General features: G+C 47.2%; 1 protein-coding gene across 1 annotated transcript in view; it reads right to left on the bottom strand.

Moving 5' to 3' along the window:
• The window catches only part of itga10 (integrin, alpha 10), a 108,272-nt gene that overhangs the window by 53,730 nt on the left and 28,132 nt on the right, over positions 1–26,410 (bottom strand). Inside the window, exons 8-11 of the mRNA XM_031787382.1 lie at positions 13,214–13,364; positions 6,884–7,049; positions 5,127–5,200; positions 205–349 (exon numbers count right to left, since the gene is read on the bottom strand). Coding sequence (XP_031643242.1) covers positions 205–349; positions 5,127–5,200; positions 6,884–7,049; positions 13,214–13,364 — 536 coding nt within the window. The remainder of the gene's footprint in view (positions 1–204; positions 350–5,126; positions 5,201–6,883; positions 7,050–13,213; positions 13,365–26,410) is intronic.

Here is a 26,410-nt window from a genome sequence, read left to right as displayed (position 1 = left end):
GATACGTTTAGTAGTATTATGTGTAAAACAGTGATAAGTTTAGTAGTAGTATGTGTAAAACAGTGATACATTTAGTAGTAGTATGTGTAAAACAGTGATAAGTTTAGTAGTATTATGTGTAAAACAGTGATAAGATGAGTAGTATAATGTGTAAAATGGTGTAATGTAAAGTGTACATAGTGTAACATAAGTAAGTTAAGTCACCCAGATAGGCAGCATGGTTCTTGAGCTCCTGGGGGAACTCTGACTCAAAGGCCTCTCTGGTGGGCATGATGCGGCCCTTAGCACCCTCCTTCAGCACCCCTCCGTCCCAGTCATACGCCCCCACCATCCCAAACAGGATGCCATCCTGAAACACACGCATGGGAGAGGGGGAATAAACATACAGTACAATGACAGATCAGAAATGCAAGACAATGAATATCCAAGATGGCGTAGCAGTAAGTCGTCCTGTCGTGTCGTGTCCCTGTATATTTTGTTTATATTTTGTTTCTTTTTCGTTTTTTTACATATTTTTCGTTTTTTACATAGCTATCCCTTTAAAAACATTTTGCTAAACCTAAGCTTCCAAATACGCTGGATCTTCACAACTAGCTATCTAGCTAAACTGCAACCCTGGATGATTACCCCTGGCTAGCGTTTCCACCCACTTAGCTTGAAGCTAGCCCGGCCTGCGCTACCACCGTAGCATACTCCTGAGCTACAATACCCGGGCCCACGACTGGTCTATCGATGTCACCGCATGAAGAGGAATAAACAGACTCACCCCATCGCGACGTCCCCCAAAGGCTAACTCTCTAGCCCTCGCTATCTCCCTGCTTGCTAATTCGGCCTGCTAACTGCTAGCTTGTCCAGCTCCGGTCCGCTAACTGCTACCTTGTCTAGCCCGGGCCTACAAACTGTTAGCTTGTTAGCACAGGCCTGCTAACCGCCTGAATCGCCGCGTCCCAAACGCCCACCGGACCCATATTTACTTTCTATCTCTTCTGACTTTTAATTTGTTTATACCTTCCGGAAACCTGCCTCACCCAATGTGATACGGAATCGCTATTATTTTTTATTTATTTTTAGAACACACTCAAGAACCTCCAGAAGCTAACCAGCTAACTAGCTACAAGCTATTTAGTCATTGTTCGTTTTTTAAACCTGGATAACACTCGCCAGTCCAGCTTCCCTTCCCCATCCACCGCTGCCCCCTGGACACTGATCTCTTGGCTACATAGCTGATGCACGCTGGACTGTCCATAAATCACGGTACTCCATTCTGCTTGTTTGTTTTATCTGTTGGCCCCGTTGCCTAGTCTACGCCATTTTACCTGCTGTTGTTGTGCTAGCTGATTAGCTGTTGTCTCACCTACTGTTTTAGCTAGCTTTCCCAATTCAACACCTGTGATTACTGTATGCCTCGCTGTATGTCTCTCTCAAATGTCAATATGCCTTGTATACTGTTGTTCAGGTTAGTTATCATTGTTTTAGTTCACAATGGAGCCCCTAGTTCCACTCTTCATACCCCTGATAACTCCTTTGTCCCACCTCCCACACATGCGGTGACCTCACCCATTACTACCAGCATGTCCAGAGATACAACCTCTCTCATCATCACCCAGTGCCTGGGCTTACCTCCGCTGTACCCGCACCCCACCATACCCCTGTCTGCGCATTATGCCCTGAATATATTCTACCATGCCCAGAAACCTGCTCCTCTTATTCTCTGTCCCCAACGCTCTAGGCGACCAGTTTTGATAGCCTTTAGCCGCACCCTCATACTACTCCTTCTCTGTTCCGCGGGTGATGTGGAGGTAAACCCAGGCCCTGCATGTCCCCAGGCACCCTCATTTGTTGACTTCTGTGTTCGAAAAAGCCTTGGTTTCATGCATGTCAACATCAGAAGCCTCCTCCCTAAGTTTGTCTTACTCACTGCTTTAGCACACTCTGCTAACCCTGATGTCCTTGCTGTGTCTGAATCCTGGCTCAGGAAGGCCACCAAAAATTCAGAGATTTCCATACCCAACTATAACATCTTCCGTCAAGATAGAACTGCCAAAGGGGGAGGAGTTGCAGTTTACTGCAGAGATGGCCTGCAAAGTAATGTCATACTTTCCAGGTCCATACCCAAACAGTTCGAACTACTAATTTTGAAAATTACTCTCTCCAGAAATAAGTCTCTCACGGTTGCCGCCTGCTACCGACCCCCCTCAGCTCCCAGCTGTGCCCTGGACACCATTTGTGAATTGATCGCCCCCCATCTAGCTTCAGAGTTTGTTCTGTTAGGTGACCTAAACTGGGATATGCTTAACACCCCGCCAGTCCTACAATCTAAGCTAGATGCCCTCAATCTCACACAAATCATCAAGGAACCCACCAGGTACAACCCTAACTCTGTAAACAAGGGCACCCTCATAGACGTCATCCTGACCAACTGGCCCTCCAAATACACCTCCGCTGTCTTCAACCAGGATCTCAGCGATCACTGCCTCATTGCCTGTATCCGCTACGGAGCCGCAGTCATACGACCACCCCTCATCACTGTCAAACGCTCCCTAAAACACTTCTGTGAGCAGGCCTTTCTAATCGACCTGGCCCGGGTATCCTGGAAGGACATTGACCTCATCCCGTCAGTTGAGGATGCCTGGTCATTCTTTAAAAGTAACTTCCTCACCATTTTAGATAAGCATGCTCCGTTCAAAAAATGCAGAACTAAGAACAGATACAGCCCTTGGTTCACCCCAGACCTGACTGCCCTCGACCAGCACAAAAACATCCTGTGGCGGACTGCAATAGCATCGAATAGTCCCCGTGATATGCAACTGTTCAGGGAAGTCCGGAACCAATACACGCAGTCAGTCAGGAAAGCTAAGGCCAGCTTCTTCAGGCAGAAGTTTGCATCCTGTAGCTCCAACTCCAAAAAGTTCTGGGACACTGTGAAGTCCATGGAGAACAAGAGCACCTCCTCCCAGCTGCCCACTGCACTGAGGCTAGGTAACACGGTCACCACTGATAAATCCATGATTATCGAAAACTTCAATAAGCATTTCTCAACAGCTGGCCATGCCTTCCGCCTGGCTACTTCAACCTCGGCCAACAGCTCCGCCCCCCCCGCAGCTCCTCGCCCAAGCCTCTCCAGGTTCTCCTTTACCCAAATCCAGATAGCAGATGTTCTGAAAGAGCTGCAAAACCTGGACCCGTACAAATCAGCTGGGCTTGACAATCTGGACCCTCTATTTCTGAAACTATCTGCCACCATTGTCGCAACCCCTATTACCAGCCTGTTCAACCTCTCTTTCATCTCGTCTGAGATCCCCAAGGATTGGAAAGCTGCCGCAGTCATCCCCCTCTTCAAAGGGGGAGACACCCTGGACCCAAACTGTTACAGACCTATATCCATCCTGCCCTGCCTATCTAAGGTCTTCGAAAGCCAAGTCAACAAACAGGTCACTGACCATCTCGAATCCCACCGTACCTTCTCCGCTGTGCAATCTGGTTTCCGAGCCGGTCATGGGTGCACCTCAGCCACACTCAAGGTACTAAACGACATCATAACCGCCATCGATAAAAGACAGTACTGTGCAGCCGTCTTCATCGACCTCGCCAAGGCTTTCGACTCTGTCAATCACCATATTCTTATCGGCAGACTCAGTAGCCTCGGTTTTTCGGATGACTGCCTTGCCTGGTTCACCAATTACTTTGCAGACAGAGTTCAGTGTGTCAAATCGGAGGGCATGCTGTCCGGTCCTCTGGCAGTCTCTATGGGGGTGCCACAGGGTTCAATTCTCGGGCCGACTCTTTTCTCTGTGTATATCAATGATGTTGCTCTTGCTGCGGGCGATTCCCTGATCCACCTCTACGCAGACGACACCATTCTATATACTTTCGGCCCGTCTTTGGACACTGTGCTATCTAACCTCCAAACAAGCTTCAATGCCATACAACACTCCTTCCGTGGCCTCCAACTGCTCTTAAACGCTAGTAAAACCAAATGCATGCTTTTCAACCGGTCGCTGCCTGCACCTGCATGCCCGACTAGCATCACCACCCTGGATGGTTCCGACCTAGAATATGTGGACGTCTATAAGTACCTAGGTGTCTGGCTAGACTGCAAACTCTCCTTCCAGACTCATATCAAACATCTCCAATCGAAAATCAAATCAAGAGTCGGCTTTCTATTCCGCAACAAAGCCTCCTTCACTCAAGCCGCCAAGCTTACCCTAGTAAAACTGACTATCCTACCGATCCTCGACTTCGGCGATGTCATCTACAAAATGGCTTCCAACACTCTACTCAGCAAACTGGATGCAGTCTATCACAGTGCCATCCGTTTTGTCACTAAAGCACCTTATACTACCCACCACTGCGACTTGTATGCTCTAGTCGGCTGGCCCTCGCTACATATTCGTCGCCAGACCCACTGGCTCCAGGTCATCTACAAGTCTATGCTAGGTAAAGCTCCGCCTTATCTCAGCTCACTGGTCACGATGGCAACACCCATCCGTAGCACGCGCTCCAGCAGGTGTATCTCACTGATCATCCCTAAAGCCAACACCTCATTTGGCCGCCTTTCGTTCCAGTACTCTGCTGCCTGTGACTGGAACGAATTGCAAAAATCGCTGAAGTTGGAGACTTTCATCTCCCTCACCAACTTCAAACATCAGCTATCTGAGCAGCTAACCGATCGCTGCAGCTGTACATAGTCTATTGGTAAATAGCCCACCCTTTTCACCTACCTCATCCCCGTACTGTTTTTATTTATTTACTTTTCTGCTCTTCTGCACACCAATATCTCTACCTGTACATGACCATCTGATCTTTTATCACTCCAGTGTTAATCTGCAAAATTGTAATTATTTGCCTACCTCCTCATGCCTTTTGCACACATTGTATATAGACCCCCCCTTCGTTTTCTACTGTGTTATTGACTTGTTAATTGTTTACTCCATGTGTAACTCTTTGTTGTATGCTCACACTGCTATGCTTTATCTTGGCCAGGTCGCAGTTGCAAATGAGAACTTGTTCTCAACTAGCCTACCTGGTTAAATAAAGGTGAAATAAAAAAATAAATAAAAAACAATGACATGGCGCGCGCGCTCGCATGCTTGCACACTACGCACACACACACATGGTGGACTCACATCCAGAACGTGTGTGGAGAAGCCAATCTGGGACATCTCAAACTTGAAGGAGCTCTCGTTGTACCCCAGCGTCCCTGTGACGAAACAGAAACATCAAAACAACGTTTAACAAACCTTTCTAGCACATTTTCTGTAGTATCCAACACAAAAATCTAGAGCAGATCTCTCTGCTATTATTTCGTGTCATGTCATTCAAAAATTATTTTATTAAAGTCATGAGTCTCACCCTCTCATGTTTCTGTGCCCAACCACATATCTGTGTGGTGTGCGGGTTCAGTGACTGCGTGAGGGGCTAATGGGACCTCTGCTGAGGTGAAAGCGGAACAGGTTTACCCTGTGCTGTTGGAGGGCCAGTAGGAGGCACTCTTTCCTCTGGTCTAAAAAAAAATATCCCAATACCCCAGGGCAGTGATTGGGGACACTGCCCTGTGACGGGTGCCGTCTTTCGGATGGGACGTTAAACGGGTGTCCTGACTCTCTGAGGTCATTAAAGATCCCATGGCACTTATCGTAAGAGTAGGGGTGTTAACCCCGGTGTCCTGGCTAAATTCCCAATCTGGCCCTCAAACCATCACGGTCACCTAATAATCCCCAGTTTACAATTGGCTCATTCATCCCCCTCCTCTCCCCTGTAACTATTCCCCAGGTCGTTGCTGTAAATGGGAACGTGTTCTCAGTCAACTTACCTGGTAAAATAACGGATAAATTAAAAAAAATTAAAAACCTAACTCTCAGAGGAAGTTTAGTTGAATGTTTGGTTAATGTTTGTTCTGCCAGTGTCAGGTGGCTGACACATGAATACCGTGATGAGACTAAACATGGCATCCTGTGCTGCCCACTCTGACACATGAATACCGTGATGAAACTAAAGGTGGCATCCTGTGCTGCCCACTCTGACACATGAATACCGTGAGGAGACTAAACGTGGCATCCTGTGCTGCCCACTCTGACACATGAATACCGTGAGGAGACTAAACGTGGCATCCTGTGCTGCCCACTCTGACACATGAATACCGTGAGGAGACTAAACGTGGCATCCTGTGCTGCCCACTCTGACACATGAATACCGTGAGGAGACTAAACGTGGCATCCTGTGCTGCCCACTCTGACACATGAATACCGTGAAGGGACTAAACACCCACTCTGACACATGAATACTGTGATGGGACTAAATGTGGCATCCTGTGCTGCCCACTCTGACACATGAATACTCACTCTCAATTCAAATACTGTTATTTTACTTCTATCTCCCTTTCACCTTTACTCCATACATTCCCTCCCTTCCTTCCCCTCCCCAATCTGCCACTATCTAGATGCCACAGGTTAGTGCCCTCTCTCTCCCTCCTCACTCAAGAACCCAGGTGGTATACAGAATCTACCTCCCTCATCCTCCTCTCATATCCTCCACTCCCTTCCTCCCTCGCTCCCTACAGACTTCAGGGTGGCATAATTTCCTCCCTTGTTCCTGTAAGTGTTGTGATAGCTGCTCGCGCCCTTCTTTCCTTTTCAAGGTAGTGGCATCTATCCATCCCTTCCTCTTTCATTCCTTCTGGGATTAAATGTGACACCATTCCCCCCTTTTTGCCTCTTTCTCAATTGAAAGAGAGTAACATCCCTCTCTCTTTTAACATTCTCCCTGGCTAAATAAGAAAGCAGTTCCTCCGTGTCTCCAGAACACGGACACCCGTTCCCCTCCTTCCTCTTTCCAGCACTTTCACCTCCCTCCCTCCCCCTTCCTCTTCCTCTCTCCATCTCACCCTCTAGAGTGAAGATGCGGTCTCCTAGTGCATCTACGATGTCGTTGAGTGCCGCCTCGTCAGTCACGTTGAAGAAGTATTTGTCGTCAGGGTCGCTGGCAATGTACTTGATCTCACTGATAAACGTCTCTGGGTCCTGCTGCCTGCGGATGTAGTGACCCAATACCTGGAGGGAGAGAGAAAGGGATGAGGAAAGAGAGGGGGGAGAGAGAGGGAAAGAGAGAGGGATGAGGAAAGAGACGGGGAGAGATAAAGGGTGAGGGAGAGAGAAAGGGATGAGGAAAGAGAGGGGGAGAGATAAAGGGTGAGGGAGAGAGAAAGGGATGAGGAAAGAGAGGGGGAGAGATAAAGGGTGAGGGAGAGAGAAAGGGATGAGGAAAGAGAGGGGGAGAGATAAAGGGTGAGGGAGAGAGAAAGGGATGAGGAAAGAGAGGGGGAGAGATAAAGGGTGAGGGAGAGAGAGAGGTATGAGGAAAGAGAGGGGGAGAGATAAAGGGGGAGGGAGAGAGAAAGGGATGAGGAAAGCGAGGGGGGAGAGATAAAGGGCGAGGGAGAGAGAGAGGGATGAGGAAAGAGAGGGGGAGAGATAAAGGGGGAGGGAGAGAGAGAGGGATGAGGAAAGAGAGGGGGAGAGATAAAGGGGGAGGGAGAGAGAAAGGGATGAGGAAAGAGAGGGGGGAGAGATAAAGGGGGAGGGAGAAAGAAAGGGATGAGGAAAGCGAGGGGGGAGAGATAAAGGGCGAGGAGAGAGAGAGGGATGAGGAAAGAGAGGGGGGAGAGATAAAGCGGGAGGGAGAAAGAAAGGGATGAGGAAAGCGGGGGGGAGAGATAAAGGGCGAGGAGAGAGAGAGGGATGAGGAAAGAGAGGGGGGAGAGATAAAGCGGGAGGGAGAAAGGGGTTAAAGTGAAGGGTAGAAAAACAAAAGGGAGAGAAAGAAGGGGTTAAATGTAAGGGACAGAAAAAGTGAAAGGTAGAGTGAGAGATAACATTAACAGACATATTCTCTACGTCTTCTGCCAATAACTCCTCCATGTTTCACAGGGACAGAGAACATTTATATAGAGGGAGAGATATTACTGAGTCAGGACAATCTGAGAGGACAGAGAGAGAGCTGCCAACACCAACCCCGTACAGTACAGTAGAGGACATAACCTGAATCAATGACAACCACAGAGAGACAACCCTTAAAAGACAAAAAACAGATCATGTACGTAGGGTTCTAACTAAGGGGTTGTCTAAAAATGGAGTCAGCTAAAATGTTTGGGAAATACTGCTCTAGCAAACCGTGAAATGAAAGAATTGGTCCAGACAGGGGGAGAGAGTGACTGGTGTGGTAAGGTTCTCTCGTGTGAGGAGGCTATAGTAACAGCTACAGTTAGTCGTCTGTAATACAGAATAGCCTAAACACTGCAGTAAGGAGCACATTCCTCCCCAGAAACCCAATCCCAACAATCCTTCCCTGTCACTCTGGCTGCCATCTTAAATAAGGAAATTCTCTGTTTTCAAAGGGGAGGGAGGGAGGGAGGAATGGAGGGGGGAGAGATAGAGGAAGGGAGGGAGGAAGAGAGAGAAGAAAGGAAGGAAGGAGGAAGGGAGGGAGGGATGGAGGAAGGGAGGGATGGAGGATGAAGGGAGGGAGGGAGGGAGAGAGGGAAGGAGGAAGGGAGGGATGGAGGGAGGGATGGATGGATGAAGGGAGGGAGGGATGGATGAAGGGAGGGAGAGAGGGAGAGAGGGAGAGAGGGATGGGGATGGATGGATGAAGGGAGGGAGGGAGAGAGGGAAGGAGGAAGGGAGGGAGGGATCGAGGGATGGATGAAGAGAGGGAGGGAGAGAGGGAAGGAGGGAGGGATGGGGGATGGATGGAGGGAGGGAGGGAGGGAGGGAGGGAGGAGGGAGGGAGGGAGGGAGGGAGGGAGGGAGGGAGGGAGGGAGGGAGGGAGGGAGGGAGGGAGGGAGGGAGGGAGGGAGGGAGGGAGGGAGGGAGGGAGGGAGGGAGGTGGAGGGAGGGTTTAATGTGAAGGAATCCTACACTATAAATGTATACATGGAGATATTATAGAAGCAGAGAAATTCCGTTGGTCTTGCCAGCTGCTGCTGGTTGTCCTCAGAGTCACGAACGGAGAGGGAGGACAGAAATACAGACAGCGGGGGGTAGCTTGTTAACTATTCAAAACATACAGTGAAGTTATAGCTACTGCAAATGTATATGCACATGTATACACACAGTTGCACAGGCACATGCACACAAACAAACTCGCAAACAGACAAACACACACCCTTTGACCCCTCCTCTTGTTGACTATAAATTCTGTGTGAGTCGGCAGGCAGGCAGGCTGATGTATAAAACACGACTCAGGCTGTTATTTTAGAGAGCTTGTTGCTCTGCTCTCCCCAAAGGGCTGTTTTCTGTCCTACACACACTGGCAGCAGGACAGAGAGCAACACATCAAAACATTGCAGCCGTCACAGTGAAACCACGTTTCAGCATCAAGACCCTGGAGATTCTCTCTCTCTCTCTCTCTCTCTCGCTCTCTCGCTCTCTCTCTCTCTCTCTTGCTCTCTCTCTCTCTCTCTCTCTCTCTCGCTCTCTCTCTCTCTCGTTCTCTCGCTCTCTCTCTCTCTCTGCCTCTCTCTCTCTCCTCTCTCTCTCTCTCTCTCTCTCTCTCTCTCGCTCTCTCTCTCTCTCTCTCTCTCTCTTGCTCTCTCTCTCTCTCTCTCTCTCTCTCTCTCTCTCTCTCTCGCTCTCTCTCTCTCTCTCTCTCTCTCTCTCTCTCTCTCTCTTGCTCTCTCTCTCTCTCTCTCTCTCTCTCTCTCGCTCTCTCTCTCTCTCGCTCTCTCGCTCTCTCGCTCTCTCTCTCTCTCTCTCTTGCTCTCTCTCTCTCTCTCTCTCTCGCTCTCTCTCGCTCTCTCTCTCTCTCTCTCTCTCTCTCTCTTGCTCTCTCTCTCTCTCTCGCTCTCTCTCTCTCTCTCTCTCTCTCTCTCTCGCTCTCTCTCGCTCTCTCTCTCTCTCTCTCTCTCTCTCTCTTGCTCTCTCTCTCTCTCTCTCTCTCGCTCTCTCTCTCTCTCTCTCGCTCTCTCTCTCTCTCTCTTGCTCTCTCTCTCTCTCTCTCTCTCGCTCTCTCTTCAATTCCATTTAATTTAAGGGGTTTTATTGGTGTGCGAAACATATGTTTACAGAGAAAATAAATAAGCATAAATATGGGTTGTATTTACAATGGTGTTTGTTCTTCACTGGTTGCCCTTTTCTTGTGGCAACAGGTCACAAATCTTGCTACTGTGATGCACACTGTGGTATTTCACCAAACATATATGAGAGTTTGTCTAAATGCTATGCTCACTGAGTCTGGACATAGTCAAAGCTTTCCTTAAGTTTGGGTCAGTCACAGTAGTCAGGTATTCTGCCACTGTGTACTCAAATAGCATTCTAGTTTTTTTGTAAATTCTTTCCAATGTGTAAAGTAATTATCTATTTGTTTTCTCATGATTTGGTTGGGTCTAATTGTGTTGCTGTCCTGGTGCTCTGTGGGGTGTGTTTGTGTTTGTGAACAGAACCCAGGACCCAGGACCAGCTTGCTTAGGGGACTCTTCTCCAGGTTAATTTCTCTGTAGGTGATGGCTTTGTTATCGATGGTTTGGGAATCGCTTCCTTTTAGGTAGTTATAGAATTTAACAGCTCTTTTCTGGATTTGGATAATTAGTGGGTATCGGACTAATTCTGCTCTGCATGCATTATTTGGTGTTTTAGGTTGTACACAAAATATATTTTTGCAGAATTCTGCATGAGTCTCAATTTGGTGTTTGTCCCATTTTGTGAATTCTTGGTTGGTGACCGGACCCCAGACCTCACAACCATAAAGGGCAATGGGTCCTGTAAATGATTCAAGTATTTTTAGCCAGATCCTAATTAGTATGTTACATTTTATGGCCCTTCTTGCCTTGTCCCTCAGATTGTTCACAGCTTTGTGGAAGTCTCCGTCTCTCACTCTCTCACTCTCTCACTCTCTCACTCTCAATTCAATTAAATTCAAGGGGCTTTATTGGCATGGGAAACATACGTTAACATTGCCAAAGCAAGTGAGGTAGATAATATACAAAAGTGAAATAAACAATAAAAATGAACAGTAAACATTATACATACAGAAGTTTCAAAACAATAAAGACATTACAAATATCATATTATATATACAGTGTTGTAACAATGTACAAATGGTCAAGGCAAATAAATAAGCATAAATATGGGTTGTATTTACAAGGGTGTTTGTTCTTCACTGGTTGCCCTTTTCTTGTGGCAACAGGTCACAAATATTGCTGCTGTGATGGCAGACTGTGGTATTTCTGTCTCTCTCAGTCTACCCGTCTCTCTCTCTCTCTCTCTCTCTCTCTCTCTCTCTCTCTCTCTCTCTCTCTCTCTCTCTCAGTCCACCTGTCTCTCTCTCTCTCTCTCTCTCTCTCTCTCTCTCTCAGTCCACCTGTCTCCCTCTCTCTCTCTCTCTCTCTCTCTCTCAGTCCACCTGTCTCTCTCTCTCTGTCCCCCCGTCTCTCTCTCAGTCCCCCCGTCTCTCTCTCTCTCTCAGTCCACCCGTCTCTCTCTCTCTCTCTCTCTCTCTCTCAGTCCCCCCAGTCTGCTCTCTCTCAGTCCACCTGTCTCTCTTTCTCTCTGTCCCCCCAGTCTCTCTCTCTCTCTCTCTCTCTGACAGTGGCACTGCAGGTCCCAGTGTTTATATTGTGGTTCCTCTGGTGACTGTGGCTCTGCAGGTCCCAGTGTTTATATTGTGGTTCCTCTGGTGACAGTGGACCTGCAGGTCCCAGTGTTTATATTGTGGTTCCTCTGGTGACAGTGGCCCTGCAGGTCCCAGTGTTTATATTGTGGTTCCTCTGGTGACTGTGGCTCTGCAGGTCCCAGTGTTTATATTGTGGTTCTTCTGGTGACAGTGGCCCTGCAGGTCCCAGTGTTTATATTGTGGTTCCTCTGGTGACAGTGGCCCTGCAGGTCACAGTCTTTATATTGTGGTTCCTCTGGTGACAGTGGCCCTGCAGGTCCCAGTGTTTATATTGTGGTTCCTCTGGTGACAGTGGCCCTGCAGGTCCCAGAGTTTATATTGTGGTTCTTCTGGTGACTGTGGCTCTGCAGGTCCCAGTGTTTATATTGTGGTTCCTCTGGTGACAGTGGCTCTGCAGGTCCCAGTGTTTATATTGTGGTTCCTCTGGTGACAGTGGCCCTGCAGGTCACAGTGTTTATATTGTGGTTCCTCTGGTGACAGTGGCCCTGCAGGTCCCAGTGTTTATATTGTGGTTCCTCTGGTGACTGTGGCTCTGCAGGTCCCCGTGTTTATATTGTGGTTCTTCTGGTGACAGTGGCCCTGCAGGTCCCAGTGTTTATATTGTGGTTCCTCTGGTGACAGTGGCCCTGCAGGTCACAGTCTTTATATTGTGGTTCCTCTGGTGACAGTGGCCCTGCAGGTCCCAGTGTTTATATTGTGGTTCTTCTGGTGACAGTGGCCCTGCAGGTCCCAGTGTTTATATTGTGGTTCCTCTGGTGACAGTGGCCCTGCAGGTCACAGTCTTTATATTGTGGTTCCTCTGGTGACAGTGGCCCTGCAGGTCCCAGTGTTTATATTGTGGTTCCTCTGGTGACAGTGGCCCTGCAGGTCCCAGAGTTTATATTGTGGTTCTTCTGGTGACTGTGGCTCTGCAGGTCCCAGTGTTTATATTGTGGTTCCTCTGGTGACAGTGGCTCTGCAGGTCACAGTGTTTATATTGTGGTTCCTCTGGTGACTGTGGCCCTGCAGGTCACAGTGTTTATATTGTGGGCTGGGGAAGAGTCTCCGACTACTCAGCCACTGGAGTCTGTTCTACCACACCACCAAAACCACATCACTCGAGACACTGATGGTGGGTGTGCATGTGTGTGTCTGTGTGTGTGTGTGTTAGGGGGGTGGGGTGGGGCAGGAAGACATAGCTGTTGTTACCCACTGGGTTATTTTAAGGAGCCAGAAGGGTTCAGTTAGTCATTTGCTGGGGCTATTTTAAAAACCACAGGCATTATTTCAGGCCAGTTTGAGGCTGAATGGGCAGGATGGCTAGCTCTCACGTTATGCAGGGTATGTGAGGTGGTACGGTGGAAAAGCTGTTTCAATACAGCTATTTCAGGAGTGGGGTTGGTTGGTGAGACTGTCTGCCATATTGGTTAGCGAGTTTGTGGTGTAGCAGGCATGTTGCATTCATGTGCTCTATGGAACAGTGTGTGTGTGTGCGTGCATGCGTCTCTCTCTCTCTCTGTGTGTGTGTGTATGTGTGTGTGTGTGTGTGTGTGTGTGTGTACTCACAGCGATGGCATATCTGGTGATGTTTCTCTTCTCACACTCCTCCAGAGCGTCCGGTAGCTCCTCCCCATCATGTGACTCTCCGTCTGTCACCACGATCATGACCTTGGTGGCCCCCTCCCTCGCCCCCCGTTCAGGGCTGAATGCCTCCGTACTGGACAAAGACAGATATAAAGAACTTTATTAGGTAAATATCACAGTGCTGTTGTCAGTATGTTAAAACAGCACATACTGGTTCAAGACCCAAACTGCTTACATGTACATTCTCGTTCCGTTGCCCTGAACCAAACCACAATAAAACACAAATATTGTTCTAGAGTTGGATCTGAAACATCATGGCCTGAAGTAGAGTATCTCATGACAAGCTGTAGACCACACTATTTGCCAAGAGAGTTTTCATCAATTTTTTTCGTGGCTGTTTATGTACCACCACAGACAGGCACTAAGACCTCACTCAGTCAGCTGTATCAGGAAATAAGCAAACAGGAAACCGCTCACCCAGAGGCAGCGTTCCTAGTGGCCTGGGACTTTTATGCAGGGAAACTTAAATCCATTTGACCTAATTTCTATCAGCATGTTAAATGCGCAACCAGAGGGGAAAAAATTCTAGATCACCTTTATTCCACACACAGAGACACGTACAAAGCTCTCCCTCGCCCTCCATTTGACAAATCTGACCACAATTCTATACTCCTGATTCCGGCTTACCAGCTAAAATTAAAGCAGGAAGCACCAGTGACTCAGTCTATAAAAGAAAGTGGTCAAATGAAGCAGATGCTGAACTACAGGACAGTTTTGCTAGCACAGACTGGAATATGTTATGGGATTCTTCCGATGGCCTTGAGGAGAACACCACATCAGTCACTGGCTTTATCAATAAGTGCATCGAGGACATCGTCCCCGCAGTGACTGTACGTACATACCCCAACCAGAAGCCATGGATTACAGGCAACATTCTCACTGAGCTAAAGGTTAAAGCTGCCGCTTTCAAGGTGCGGGACTCTAACCCGGAAGGTTATAAGAAATCCTGCTATACCCTCAGACGAACCATCAAACAAGCTAAGTGCCAATACAGGACTAAGATTGAATCATACTACACCGGCTCCGACGCTCGTCAGATGTGGCAGGGCCTGCAAACTATTACAGACTACAAAGGGAAGCACAGCCGCGAGCTGCCCAGTGTCACGAGCCTACCAGACGAGCTAAATCACTTCTATGCACGCTTCGAGGCAAGCAACACTGAGGCATGCATGAGAGCATCAGCTGTTCCGGGCGACTGTGTGATCATGCTCTCCATAGCCGACGTGAGTAAGACCTTTAAACAGGTCAACATTCACAAGGCCACTGGGCCAGACGGATTACCAGGAAGTGTGCTCTGGGAATGTGCTGACCAACTGGCAGATGTCTCACTGACATTTTCAACATGTCCCTGATTGAGTCTGTAATACCAACATGTTTCAAGCAGACCACCATAGTCCCTGTGCCCAAGAGCACTAAGGTGACCTGCCTAAATGACTACAGACCTGTAGCACTCACGCCCCCAGGTGGTGAGGGTAGGTAGCAACACATCTGCCACGCTGATCCTCAACACTGGAGTCCCTCATGGGTGCGTGCTCAGTCCCCTCCTGTACACCCTGTTCACCTACGACTGCATGGCCAGGCACAACTCCAACACCATCATTAAGTTTGCAGACGACACAACAGTGGTAGGCCTGGTGACCAACAATGACGAGACAGCCTATAGGGAGGAGGTCAGAGACCTGGCCGGGTGATGCCAGAATAACAATCTATCCCTCAACTTAATCAAGACAAAGGAGATGATTGTGGACTACAAGAAAAGGAGGACCGAGCAGGCCCCCATTCTCATCGACGGGGCTGTAAATCAAAATCAAATCAAATTTTATTAGTGTCATGATGTTGGCCTCTTTGGGTATAGCAAGCCCCATCCCCCTCTCCCTGCCTCCCCCTTGCCTCCTTCAACTAGGTTGCTGTGGTCAGAGAGACGTCGTAAATTCCTGAGGAACAAAGCAATTCCTGTGGTGGTGAATCTCTGAAACGAAGGGTTGGAAATCCAAATGTGGATCACGTTAAAATAATCCAGCAATCTCAATTGCTTGGGTCTCATTCAATTTATTTATTTAAACCTATACAGGTTTGATTATTCATTAAATTGGATCAATCAGTAAAATCTGCTTCTGCACAATCAATCAGTGGCCTGAGGGGAAAGTATACCATAGTGGTAAATGTACCTAACATTATCTTTATGATAATCCAGCAATTTCAATTGCTTGGGTATTATCGTCTCATTCAATTAATTTATTTTAATTGTCAAACATACCTTTCTAGGTTCTTCCAGTTAAATGAGACACTTTAAGCTTTGCAATAGTAACCTAGATGAACCAACTTCCAAGGTGAATTTAAAGTTGAATTCCCAGATAGCCTATCCAGGTATGATTAATCATTATCATTGATTAATTCAATTTGCTTTTGCAAATTCATTCATGTCCAACTTCCACAGTACTTATGGTTCATTACTTATGGTTCATTAATCTATAAATAGATTAAAAGCGTCTTTGCAGCTCCCAATATATTCCAAAACCAAACTTTGGAAAATTAGGAAAAACATTTTTTCCTTTCAAAATGTTCTAATAATGTGCAAGCTATCAGAGGGGGTAGTCCCCACTCGCCCGCTAATTAGTGAACCTCCACCCGCAAATGGATTGATCTCTGACCTCAGCAGCAATACCAACCCTAATTATGCCATTAGTGGAAAAGCAGACAACAACGCTTTCCAAAATCAACCATCGGGCACAAGCCTCATAAAGGTTCTCTCCAGTCTAGCCCTGATGTCTTGCCACCCAAGAATGGCATCTGTCCAATACCGCAGTGCACAGCTGAAGCATGAGCAGGTAATGGGAGACATAAAGGGACAGGTGGAGAGAACCAGGAAAACAATGACAAATGCAGAAAAGGGAAAAATTCTGCTAGCTATGGAACTGCGCTTAAAAACTGAACAATTAAATGTAATTGCAAAAACGTATGACGATGAACAAGCACAAGCTCTTCAACAAAATCGTCTTCTACAGGAACAAAATCATATGCTACAGGAACAACTCGATTTAGCCTAAACTAAATACAATGATGTTCACGCCAGACTAGATAAATCTGAAGAGTTATCTACAAACAAGAGCGCTCAACTTGATAACATGCAATTTTGTTGAATGTTACTCAGAGTAACACAGTTCTCCTCAAAACGCTGCAGACCAAATACGATCAGTTAATGAACACAATAACAAAGTTGGATAGCAAATCAGCAGAACGCATTCAGGTCGCTGACCAAATGAATGATGAGACAACTCAGGTGATGAAGATGGAAATATTGATTTCTAAGCAAGTGGAGAAAATCTCAGCACTGAATCTCTCGCTCCGTACTCAAGACCTCTATCTGCAAGCCATGACAGATAAGTTTGAGCCCGGAAGGAGCAAATGTGACACTCACGTGTCCAAAATCAGTACTCTAAGCGCACAAGTGGACTCTGCAATGCAGCAGAATACCACCCTTAGGTACCATCTGGAGGAAGTCCAGAATGGTCACGCTCTACAGGGTGACTACGAATCCAAGAAACCGGAGCCCTGTACTCACAGGAGTATGATGATAGGTTTCAGACATTGCCTCCCTCATGTGTCCCTCAGTCTTCTCCTCTTGGCCATTCGGCACTGAGTAATATTCGCCTCTTGGCCAACAAACAACAATCTCTCCACAGGATGAAGCCAACCCTTTCCGCCCGCTTGGCGCAGAATACCTTGACAAACTCATCAAGAATTTCCCCACCTTTGACCCCGTTCCAGGTCAGCCAAACGATACTGAGACGTTCCTAGCTGACATAGAGGACGCGTTGGATGGCTACCCGAATGCTACAGGTTCTGACAGGGTTTACCTGTTGAAGCGAACGTCGAATAGACACGTGACAAGGTTCATTCATCTACAACAGCAACACGTGCTAAATGACTACGCTAAACTTGCCACAGCTTTGAAATTAGAATTCAGTGGTTCTGCGACTCGCAAACACGATAGCTTACTGGCTAGCACCGTCAAACAAGCTCGGAACGAACACCCACAAGCTTACTATCATAGGCTTCGTTCAGCTTACTTTTGGCCTACTCACTGAAACAGGCATGGAAGTCCTGTTACCTTTTAAACAAATGTTCCTGTCAAACTTCATTACCTACTTGGGCCCTGCCGCCCACGTTTGCTTGCCTATCTTACAACTCAGAGAGCTTGCAAGCACAGCTTTTGAGGCATCAAAAGTTCACAACGCTAAGAGCCCTGACCACTTGCTTGTGAAGTTTGACCAGGAGCACTCACTCCAGTTAGAGGGTGCATTACCAGGTATTGGAGAGTTGAGAGATGACGTACAACAACAGTTTCTACCACAAAACCATGATTCCAATAACCTCAGCGGTCGAAATACCTGTAAAGTACGTCGCCATCAACATGACTACCGCTACAATCGACCTGTTCACTACGTTCCTGCACCCAACCCATACAAAGTGTCAGAGCACCAGGGTAACAAAGGACGATGCAAACGTAGACCAATGTTCTCCAGAAGTTCCTCTACAGGAAGAACTGTCACAAGGACTAGACGGGGAATTACCGGACACCAGGTCCGCAGGAATTAACACCCATAGCAAGGACGTTAAAATTAAAATTTCTCCCGCTCTCACTCGAGACCCTCTCCAGGGCCCGCTTGATCAAGAAACAAGCCCCCGGGCAATGTCTATAGACTCTGATACAAAGGTTGTGAAGAAAAAGGTCAAACGCTTCGTTAAAGCCAAGCCCACTCAAAATCGAAAAAGTCTATCTGCTTCCACCTTGAACAGAAATGACACATCACGTTGTTGCGAACGACCACTACACTTTGTGGGGAATATGTTCACTAACCACAAATCTAAAGGGCAATACCTGGAAACAGTCCTGTAGGACTGCTTAACTTGTCATGAGCTAATTGATTCGGGTGCGACAATATCACTCATCTCTCAAACATTGTTTGATAATCTCAAAATGGCTTTGAAGCCAACTAAACGTTGGTTAAAAGTGGAACGATGCGACACTACATTTCGAGAGGTCACTCAGACTACCTCGCCTCTCACATTGAGAGTCATGCTGAAACTACACTTCAAGGACGTATTGCTCGTTCACCCTGTGTATGAAACTGTAACCCTGCTACTTGGAGCAGACTTGATGGATCGGTTACTCCCATTGATGGATTGGAAAACCAACCAGGTATGGTCACAGGCCACCGTGCCTCCTCCACTGACCATACTGTTTTCCCCTAACGCTAGCTGCAACGCAGTCATTCACGAGGGGTATCTGTCGAAAGCACCCCTTGGGAAAAAGATGTTTAAAAACCTCTTGGGGCAGAATCCGATCCAAGGAGATATTACGATATCTCGACACATTCCATCAGCCAACTTGATTGACCATTCTTTTCATGATTTCGAGCCAGCTGTCTCTGTGAATACGCAACTTCCCTCCTCCTTGCAGTCGTGCAATACGGTAGTTGAGATTAACTCCTCTTGCCCTTCGGACACTTCGGCAAGCATTGCGGCCGTCTCAGCAAGAAAAGCATTGATGCGCAGAGTATACTCTGCTTCCGATGATACACCTTCCACTTTGTGGGGGACTGTCACCCCTTACAATGATACTAATGGCGTCAGTCCAGCAACTGACCCGATGACTCTCACTGGTGAAACACTTTGCGATATCACAGACCGATATCCTCGTCTCAGTTCGCAGGTACTGAAGAGGTTGCCACACGCGGACGCGGTGGTGACTGACAGACCTCGACAGCCACTGAGGGTGTTGAATCACAAACACCAGGAGATTTGGTTGAAAGGTTACAGCCATTCTCATAACAATGCTGACGCTGACAACTCGTACATAGGGTCCGACCTTTTCGTTTGCGCCTCAGACACTAACACCACCCGGTGGGGAATAGTAGGTGGGGAATAGTAGCCCAGACCCATGATGAGCCTCATTGAGGCCGGTGGGGGGGGGGGGGGGGTCGAGACTACGGACAACAACGTACGAGGCCGCCAGAGCATAAATCAAATCTAGTTGTAAACTCCCCTATGAGAACAGTGAGGAGCAGACAGGCCCCTAGACGGGGATTATCTTAGAACACATCTAAGATAGTACTGAGGTGTACCACACTGGTCGTAAAGGAAGTCCAGTGGACTTGTCCACCTACAACAATAATCATTCCTTGCCATGTGTAGGTTCAACTGCAATACAACTAGTAAAATGCTCCAATCATGTGTTCCGGTAATATAATATTTCAGAATAAATCGGTAGGATAACTGGTCCCTTTGAGCACCAGTACCAATACCAGCAACAGTCAGTCTAGCTACAATCAGTAAGAAGGTTAGAGATCTAACCAATCAAATTACCCTTGACAACAGCGACATAGGAGCCACTCAGAGTGCAACACGTGGTTACAGGAAGGCCATAAAGATCATCAAGGACATCAACCACCGAGCCACTGCCTGTTCACCCCGCTATCATCCAGAAGGCGAGGTCAGTACAGGTGCATCAAAGCTGGGACCGAGAAACTGAAAAACAGCTTCTATCTCAAGGCCATCAGACTGTTAAACAGCCACCACTAACATTGAGTGGCTGCTGCCAACACACTGACACTGACACTGACTCAACTCCAGCCACTTTAATAATGGGAATTGATGGGAAATGATGTAAATATATCACTAGCCACTTTAAACAATGCTACCTTATATAATGTTACTTACCCTACATTATTAATCTCATATGCATACGTATATACTGTACTCTATATCATCGACTGCATCCTTATGTAATACATGTATCACTAGCCACTTTAACTATGCCACTTTGTTTACATACTCATCTCATATGTATATACTGTACTCGATACCATCTACTGTATCTTGCCTATGCTGCTCTGTACCATCACTCATTCATATATCCTTATGTACATATTCTTTATCCCCTTACACTGTGTATAAGACAGTAGTTTTGGAATTGTTAGTTAGATTACTTGTTGGTTATTACTGCATTGTCAGAACTAGAAGCACAAGCATTTCGCTACACTAACTACACTAGCTACATTAACATCTGCTAACCATGTGTATGTGACAAATAAAATTTGATTTGATTTGATTTGAATCTCCAGTGCACTCTTCTAATGGTTATCACATGTCACTAATAAATAGAATCCTTCATTCAGGAGGAAAATTATTAGAATCATTAACCACGATCACACCACATACGACTGGTCTAATACTTAGAGTACTTCCGTCGTGAGGTTAGCTCCTCCTGTGGATAACATAGCTATGAAATAGACGTCATACCTATCGCCACTACAATAGTGGAAGACACAGTGACTTGTAGTAAAAACTACTACAGACTCCCTCGACACCAATTCTGACTGACCTCCAGGCATTGACCTGAAAATTACCTGATTACGTCAGACTCATTCTGAACCAGTTGTAATCTGCCAGGATACTTGGTTTTCTTCCCTTGACATGCGCGCTCGTGTAAGCATAAACGCACATGCACAATGGAACATCCAATTAGGATTTATGCTAGGATCACTTAAGGGTCCAAGCAAAATACCAGCCTTAGTAAAGTTGAACATTTACTTCTAGGCCTTTGACTCTACAGCACTCGCCAGTTTTCTTCCCAGAAGTCCATAGGTCATCCCTGTTGACTGCCCAAAACTAGTGCCTTACAGCTGTAGACTTATCATATAGTTATCAACTTAGGATAGTGCCTAAGCAACACACCAAGTAGGAAAACCCTAGATATGGCATTAGAGACAATGCCATGATATATAGAATACAGTCCAATTAGATGATTTTTGTGTGAGAAATATATTTTGTATATCTTTTGTTTATGCTTTCATTCTTTTTCGGTTCAGTTCCTTTGACACTTAGGAAGTGACACCGTGACACGCCACTCATTGGGGAATGAATGTAATTATATATATTTCATGAGTGTGTGTGCGTTGTTAACATCTGCCTAAGTTACTGCCCAGATCTTCCAGTCTGGACGACGACCAGATGACGGGTCCGGAACGGCGACCCCAAATCCGGACACCCACGGCCCATCCTTGTGGCGGCATGCCCCGCTGTCAGAGAGCCTACCAGGTAAACCACCAGAGGGCGGGGGACCGCAACGGCGATCACCAACCAGGACATCCCCTGGCACTCCCTGGGGTACTTTGCAGCTTCCAGGGAACCTACCAAGGTACATCACTAGAAGGGACCGCAACGGCGATCACCAACCGGACATCCCCTGGCCCTTCCCAGGTACATCACTAGAAGGGACCGCAACGGCGATCACCAACCGGACATCCCCTGGCCCTTCCCAGGTACATCACTAGAAGGGACCGCAACGGCGATCACCAACCAGGACATCCCCTGGCCCTTCCCAGGTACATCACTAGAAGGGACCGCAACGGCGATCACCAACCAGGACATCCCCTGGCCCTTCCCAGGTACATCACTAGAAGGGACCGCAACGGCGATCACCAACCAGGACATCCCCTGGCCCTTCCCAGGTACATCACTAGAAGGGACCGCAACGGCGATCACCAACCAGGACATCCCCTGGCCCTTCCCAGGTACATCACTAGAAGGGACCGCAACGGCGATCACCAACCGGACATCCCCTGGCCCTCCCTGGGGTACTTTGCAGCTTGCACCAAGGTACATCACTAGAAGGGACCGCAACGGCGATCACCAACCAGGACATCCCCTGGCCCTTCCCAGGTACATCACTAGAAGGGACCGCAACGGCGATCACCAACCGGACATCAACTGACATCCTTGTGGTGGACTGCTCCACTTTCAGAGAAGCCTACCAAGTTCAACCACCAGAGGGGACTGCAATGATGATCTACAAACAGGACATCACGTGTTCATGATTTTATGTTGATTTGTAACTTGCAGGACAAACAAGATCCAAACCACCAGGGTATGTCATGATGTTGGCCTCTTTGGGTATAGCAAGCCCCATCCTCCTCTCTTTGCCTCCCCCTTGCCTCCTTCAACTAGGTTGCTGTGGTCAGAGAGATGTCGTAAATTCCTGTGGATCTCCTTATGGACACACAGTATAGGCAGAGTACATTTTTATAGAGAACAAAGCAATTCCTTCCACCTCACAGAACTTGAGGTACGAACAAATTTCATGTTTCGGAGAAAGTATAAAAGATCGGTGAAGAATCCAGCTACGAACTGGTCCGTTTATCACAACTTGGGGAAGCTCATGGGAGACGGTGTGGACACATTACCATAACGCTGTTTATATATTATCCTCAGATATGAGGTTTACATCTAATTGTTGTATAAGATGAATGAGTGAGTATGATACTGTTTGTAAAATTGTGTAATATGATTTTGGACTGTTTAATGAAGGAAGACTCAAAAAGGGGATTGGATGGAGTTAACTAAATCAGAGGACCGCCCCTGAGCCCAGTTATGGTCAGGCTTCCTGGGACAGCCCTTTTCTGCTTTCAGAATAAAACTCCCACTTGATCGGTTTTCGATCAGCAGACCGAGCTTACCTCAATTGGCTAAAGGTTGCAGACCAACTTTCTCTCAATCACGGGAGTGCAAAGGTTGTAGACCATTGCTGAATCTTTTAACCATACCGCGTGGTTAAACTCTTAGACTATCGACACCGACAGAATAAGAAAGTCTCTGATATTAATTACTAGTCTGCTAGGAATTCGGTATCATTGAACGCGAGGAACGAATGAATGTCACTCTGAACTCTCCACTATAACCACGACAGAGAGAGAGAGAGAGAGAGAGAGAGAGAGAGAGAGAGAGAGACGGACAATTCTACTAAATAAATCAACTTTTCACCAGCGATCAAAACGACACACTGAGCGTAAATATATATATTGATTGTAATTGTTCCCGAATGAGTGAGCGTTCATGTGCAAAGGATTAGCATTTCAATTGTTATAATTATCAACTGTGTGTTGTCTTCTCAGTCGACCCCACTTCCCCTTTTGTCTAACAAGCCGCCATGCCGGTTTAGCCCACTAGGGCACATTCTCATTTCATTTCTTGTAACCACATTTACCTTGTTTGTTTGTTTGTTTATGCATTTCTGTGAATTACTTAGTTAGTAATAAATAAATGATTTAAGACAATTGATGTATGGAGACTCATAGTGAAGACTGGGTTCGTGCTGATAACCAACAATTTACGACGTTTGTAATGAGACTAACGTGAGGTAAAGTAAATAATTAATTAATTCGAAGACTTAATTGATCAGATAAAATATCAGAAAGGTTATTTTAGGAAATGATAACTTTGTAATCTGAATATTTTTCCTTGGTGCCCCGACTTCCTAGTAATTACGGTTACATGATTAATCAGTCTAATCGCGTAATAATAATTACAGAGAATCTTTGATAAAAACTATCAGTCTTCAGTTAATGATAGTAAAGACACGACATTAGTCACATGCGCCAAATACAACAGGTGTAGACCTTACAGTAAAATGCTTATTTACGAGCCCCAAACCAACAGTGCAGTTTCAAAAAGATACGGATAAGAAAGTGGAGCAGGTTGAGAACTTCAAGAGGGTAGTGTACAGAGGGTAGTGTACAGAGGGTAGTGTACAGAGGGTAGTGTACAGGGGGTAGTGTACAGAGGGTAGTGTACAGAGGGTAGTGTACAGAGGGTTGTGTACAGAGGGTCGTGTACAGAGGGTAGTGTACAGAGGGTAGTGTACAGAGGGTAGTGTGCAGAGGGTAGTGTACAGAGGGTCGTGTACAGAGGGTAGTGTACAGAGGGTAGTGTACAGAGGGTAGTGTACAGAGGGTAGTGTACAGAGGGTCGTGTACAGAGGGTCGTGTACAGAGGGTAGTGTACAGAGGGTAGTGTACAGAGGGTAGTGCGTATGGTCCAGTACATCATTGGGGCCCATATACCTATATACCAGGCGGTGTCAAAGGAAGGCCTTAAAATTGTCAAAGACCCCAGCCACCCCAGTCACAGACTGTTCTCTCTGCTACCGCATGGCAAGTGGTACCGGAGCGCCAAGTATAGGACCAAAAGGCTTCTCAACAGCTTTTACCTCCAAGCCATAAGAATCCTGAACAGGTAATCAAATGGCTACCCGGAATATTTGCATTGTCCCCCCACGCTGCTACTACTCTCTGTTTATTATCTATACATAGTCACTTTAACTATACATTCACATACATATTATCTCAATTAGCCTGACTAACTGGTGCCCCCGCACATTGATTCTGTACCGGTACCACCTGTCCTGTATACAACCTCGCTACTGTTATTTTCACTGTCATTTTACTGGTTTATTTTCTATTTCTTTACTTATCTATTGTTTACCTAATACCTATTTTTTACTTTAAAATTGAACTGTTGGTTCAGGGCTTGTAAGTAAGCATTTCACTGTACAACACCTGTTGTATTCGGCGCACATGACAAATAGAAGTTGATTTGATTTGACTCATCGTCCACACTACGTAAAGTGCTTCACAGACCTCGACTACTACAGAGAGAGCGGGAGAGAGGAGGAAGAAAGAAGAGGGGAGAGAAAGGTGGGAGAAGGAGAGGAGAGGGAAGAGAAAGAGAGAGATGAGAGAACAAGTGAATGAGCAGGAAAGACAGAACAGAGAAAGAGAAAAAGAGAGATGTGTCACGCCCTGATCTGTTTCACCTGTCCTTGTGCTTGTCTCCACCTCCTCCAGATGTCGCCCATCTTTCCCATTATCCCCTGGGTACTTACACCTTGTTTCTGTCTGTCTGTGCCAGTTCGTTTTGCCTGTTTAAACCTACCAGCGTTGTCCCTTGCTCCTGTCTTGCTATAGTCCCTGTTTTCTAGTTTCCCGGTTTCGACCTTTCCTGCCTGACCTGACCCTGAGCCTGCCTACCGTCCTGCACTTTTGCCTCTACTCTGGATTACTGACCTCTGGCTGACCTGGACCCTGAGCCCGCCTGCTGTCCTGTTACCTTTGCCTCTACTCTGGATTACTGCCCTCTGGCTGACCTGACCCTGAGGCCTGCCTGCCATCCTGTACCTTTGCCTCTACTCTGGATTACTGCCCTCTGGCTGACCTGACCCTGAGCCTGCCTGCCATCCTGTACCTTTGCCTCTACTCTGGAATACTGACCTCTGGCTGACCTGACCCTGAGCCCGCCTGCTGTCCTGTACCTTTGCCTCTACTCTGGATTACTGACCTCTGGCTGACCTGACCCTGAGCCCGCCTGCTGTCCTGTACCTTACACCCTCTCTGTATTATTGACCCCTGCCTGACCTGACCCTGAGCCCGCCTGCTGTCCTGTACCTTACACACCCTCTCTGTATTATTGACCCCTGCCTGCCTTGACCTGTCATTTGCCCTGTTGAAAGAATACAATTTTGTTTCTTCAACACTGTCTGCACCTGGGTCATACCTTGAACCATAATAAGATGAGAGATGAGAGAACAAGCGAGTGAGCAGGAAAGACAGAACAGAGAAAGAGAGGAGCAAAGGAATGTGGGTACAAAAGGAAGACAGAAAGGTAGAGAAGAAAAAGAGAAAGGGAGGATAGAGGAGAGAAAGAGAGGGAGAGGGAGGATAGAGGAGAGAAAGAGAGGGAGGGGAGAGGATAGAGGAGAGAAAGAGAGGGAGGGAGAAGATAGAGGAGAGAAAGAGAGGGAGGGAGAGGATAGAGGAGAGAAAGAGAGGGAGGGAGAGGATAGAGGAGAGAAAGAGAGGGAGGGAGAGGATAGAGAGAGAAAGAGGGGAGGAGAGGATAGAGGAGAGAAAGAGAGGGAGGGAGAGGATAGAGGAGAGAAAGAGAGGGAGGGAGAGGATAGAGGAGAGAAAGAGAGGGAGGGAGGATAGAGGAGAGAAAGAGAGGGAGGGAGAGGATAGAGGAGAGAAAGAGAGGGAGGGAGAGGATAGAAAGAGTGGGAGGGAGAGGATAGAGGAGAGAAAGAGAGGGAGGGAGAGGATAGAAAGAGTGGGAGGGAGAGAAAGAGAGGGAGAGGGAGGATAGAGGAGAGAAAGAGAGGGAGGGAGGGAGAGGATAGAGGAGAGAAAGAGAGGGAGGGAGGGAGAGGATAGAGGAGAGAAAGAGGGAGAGGATAGATGAGAGAAAGAGAGGGAGAGGGAGGATAGAGGAGAGAAAGAGAGG

This window comes from Oncorhynchus kisutch, linkage group LG13 (assembly GCF_002021735.2).
Source record: "Oncorhynchus kisutch isolate 150728-3 linkage group LG13, Okis_V2, whole genome shotgun sequence".
Lineage (NCBI taxonomy): Eukaryota > Metazoa > Chordata > Actinopteri > Salmoniformes > Salmonidae > Oncorhynchus > Oncorhynchus kisutch.
This window is presented reverse-complemented; position numbering and strand designations above follow the sequence as displayed.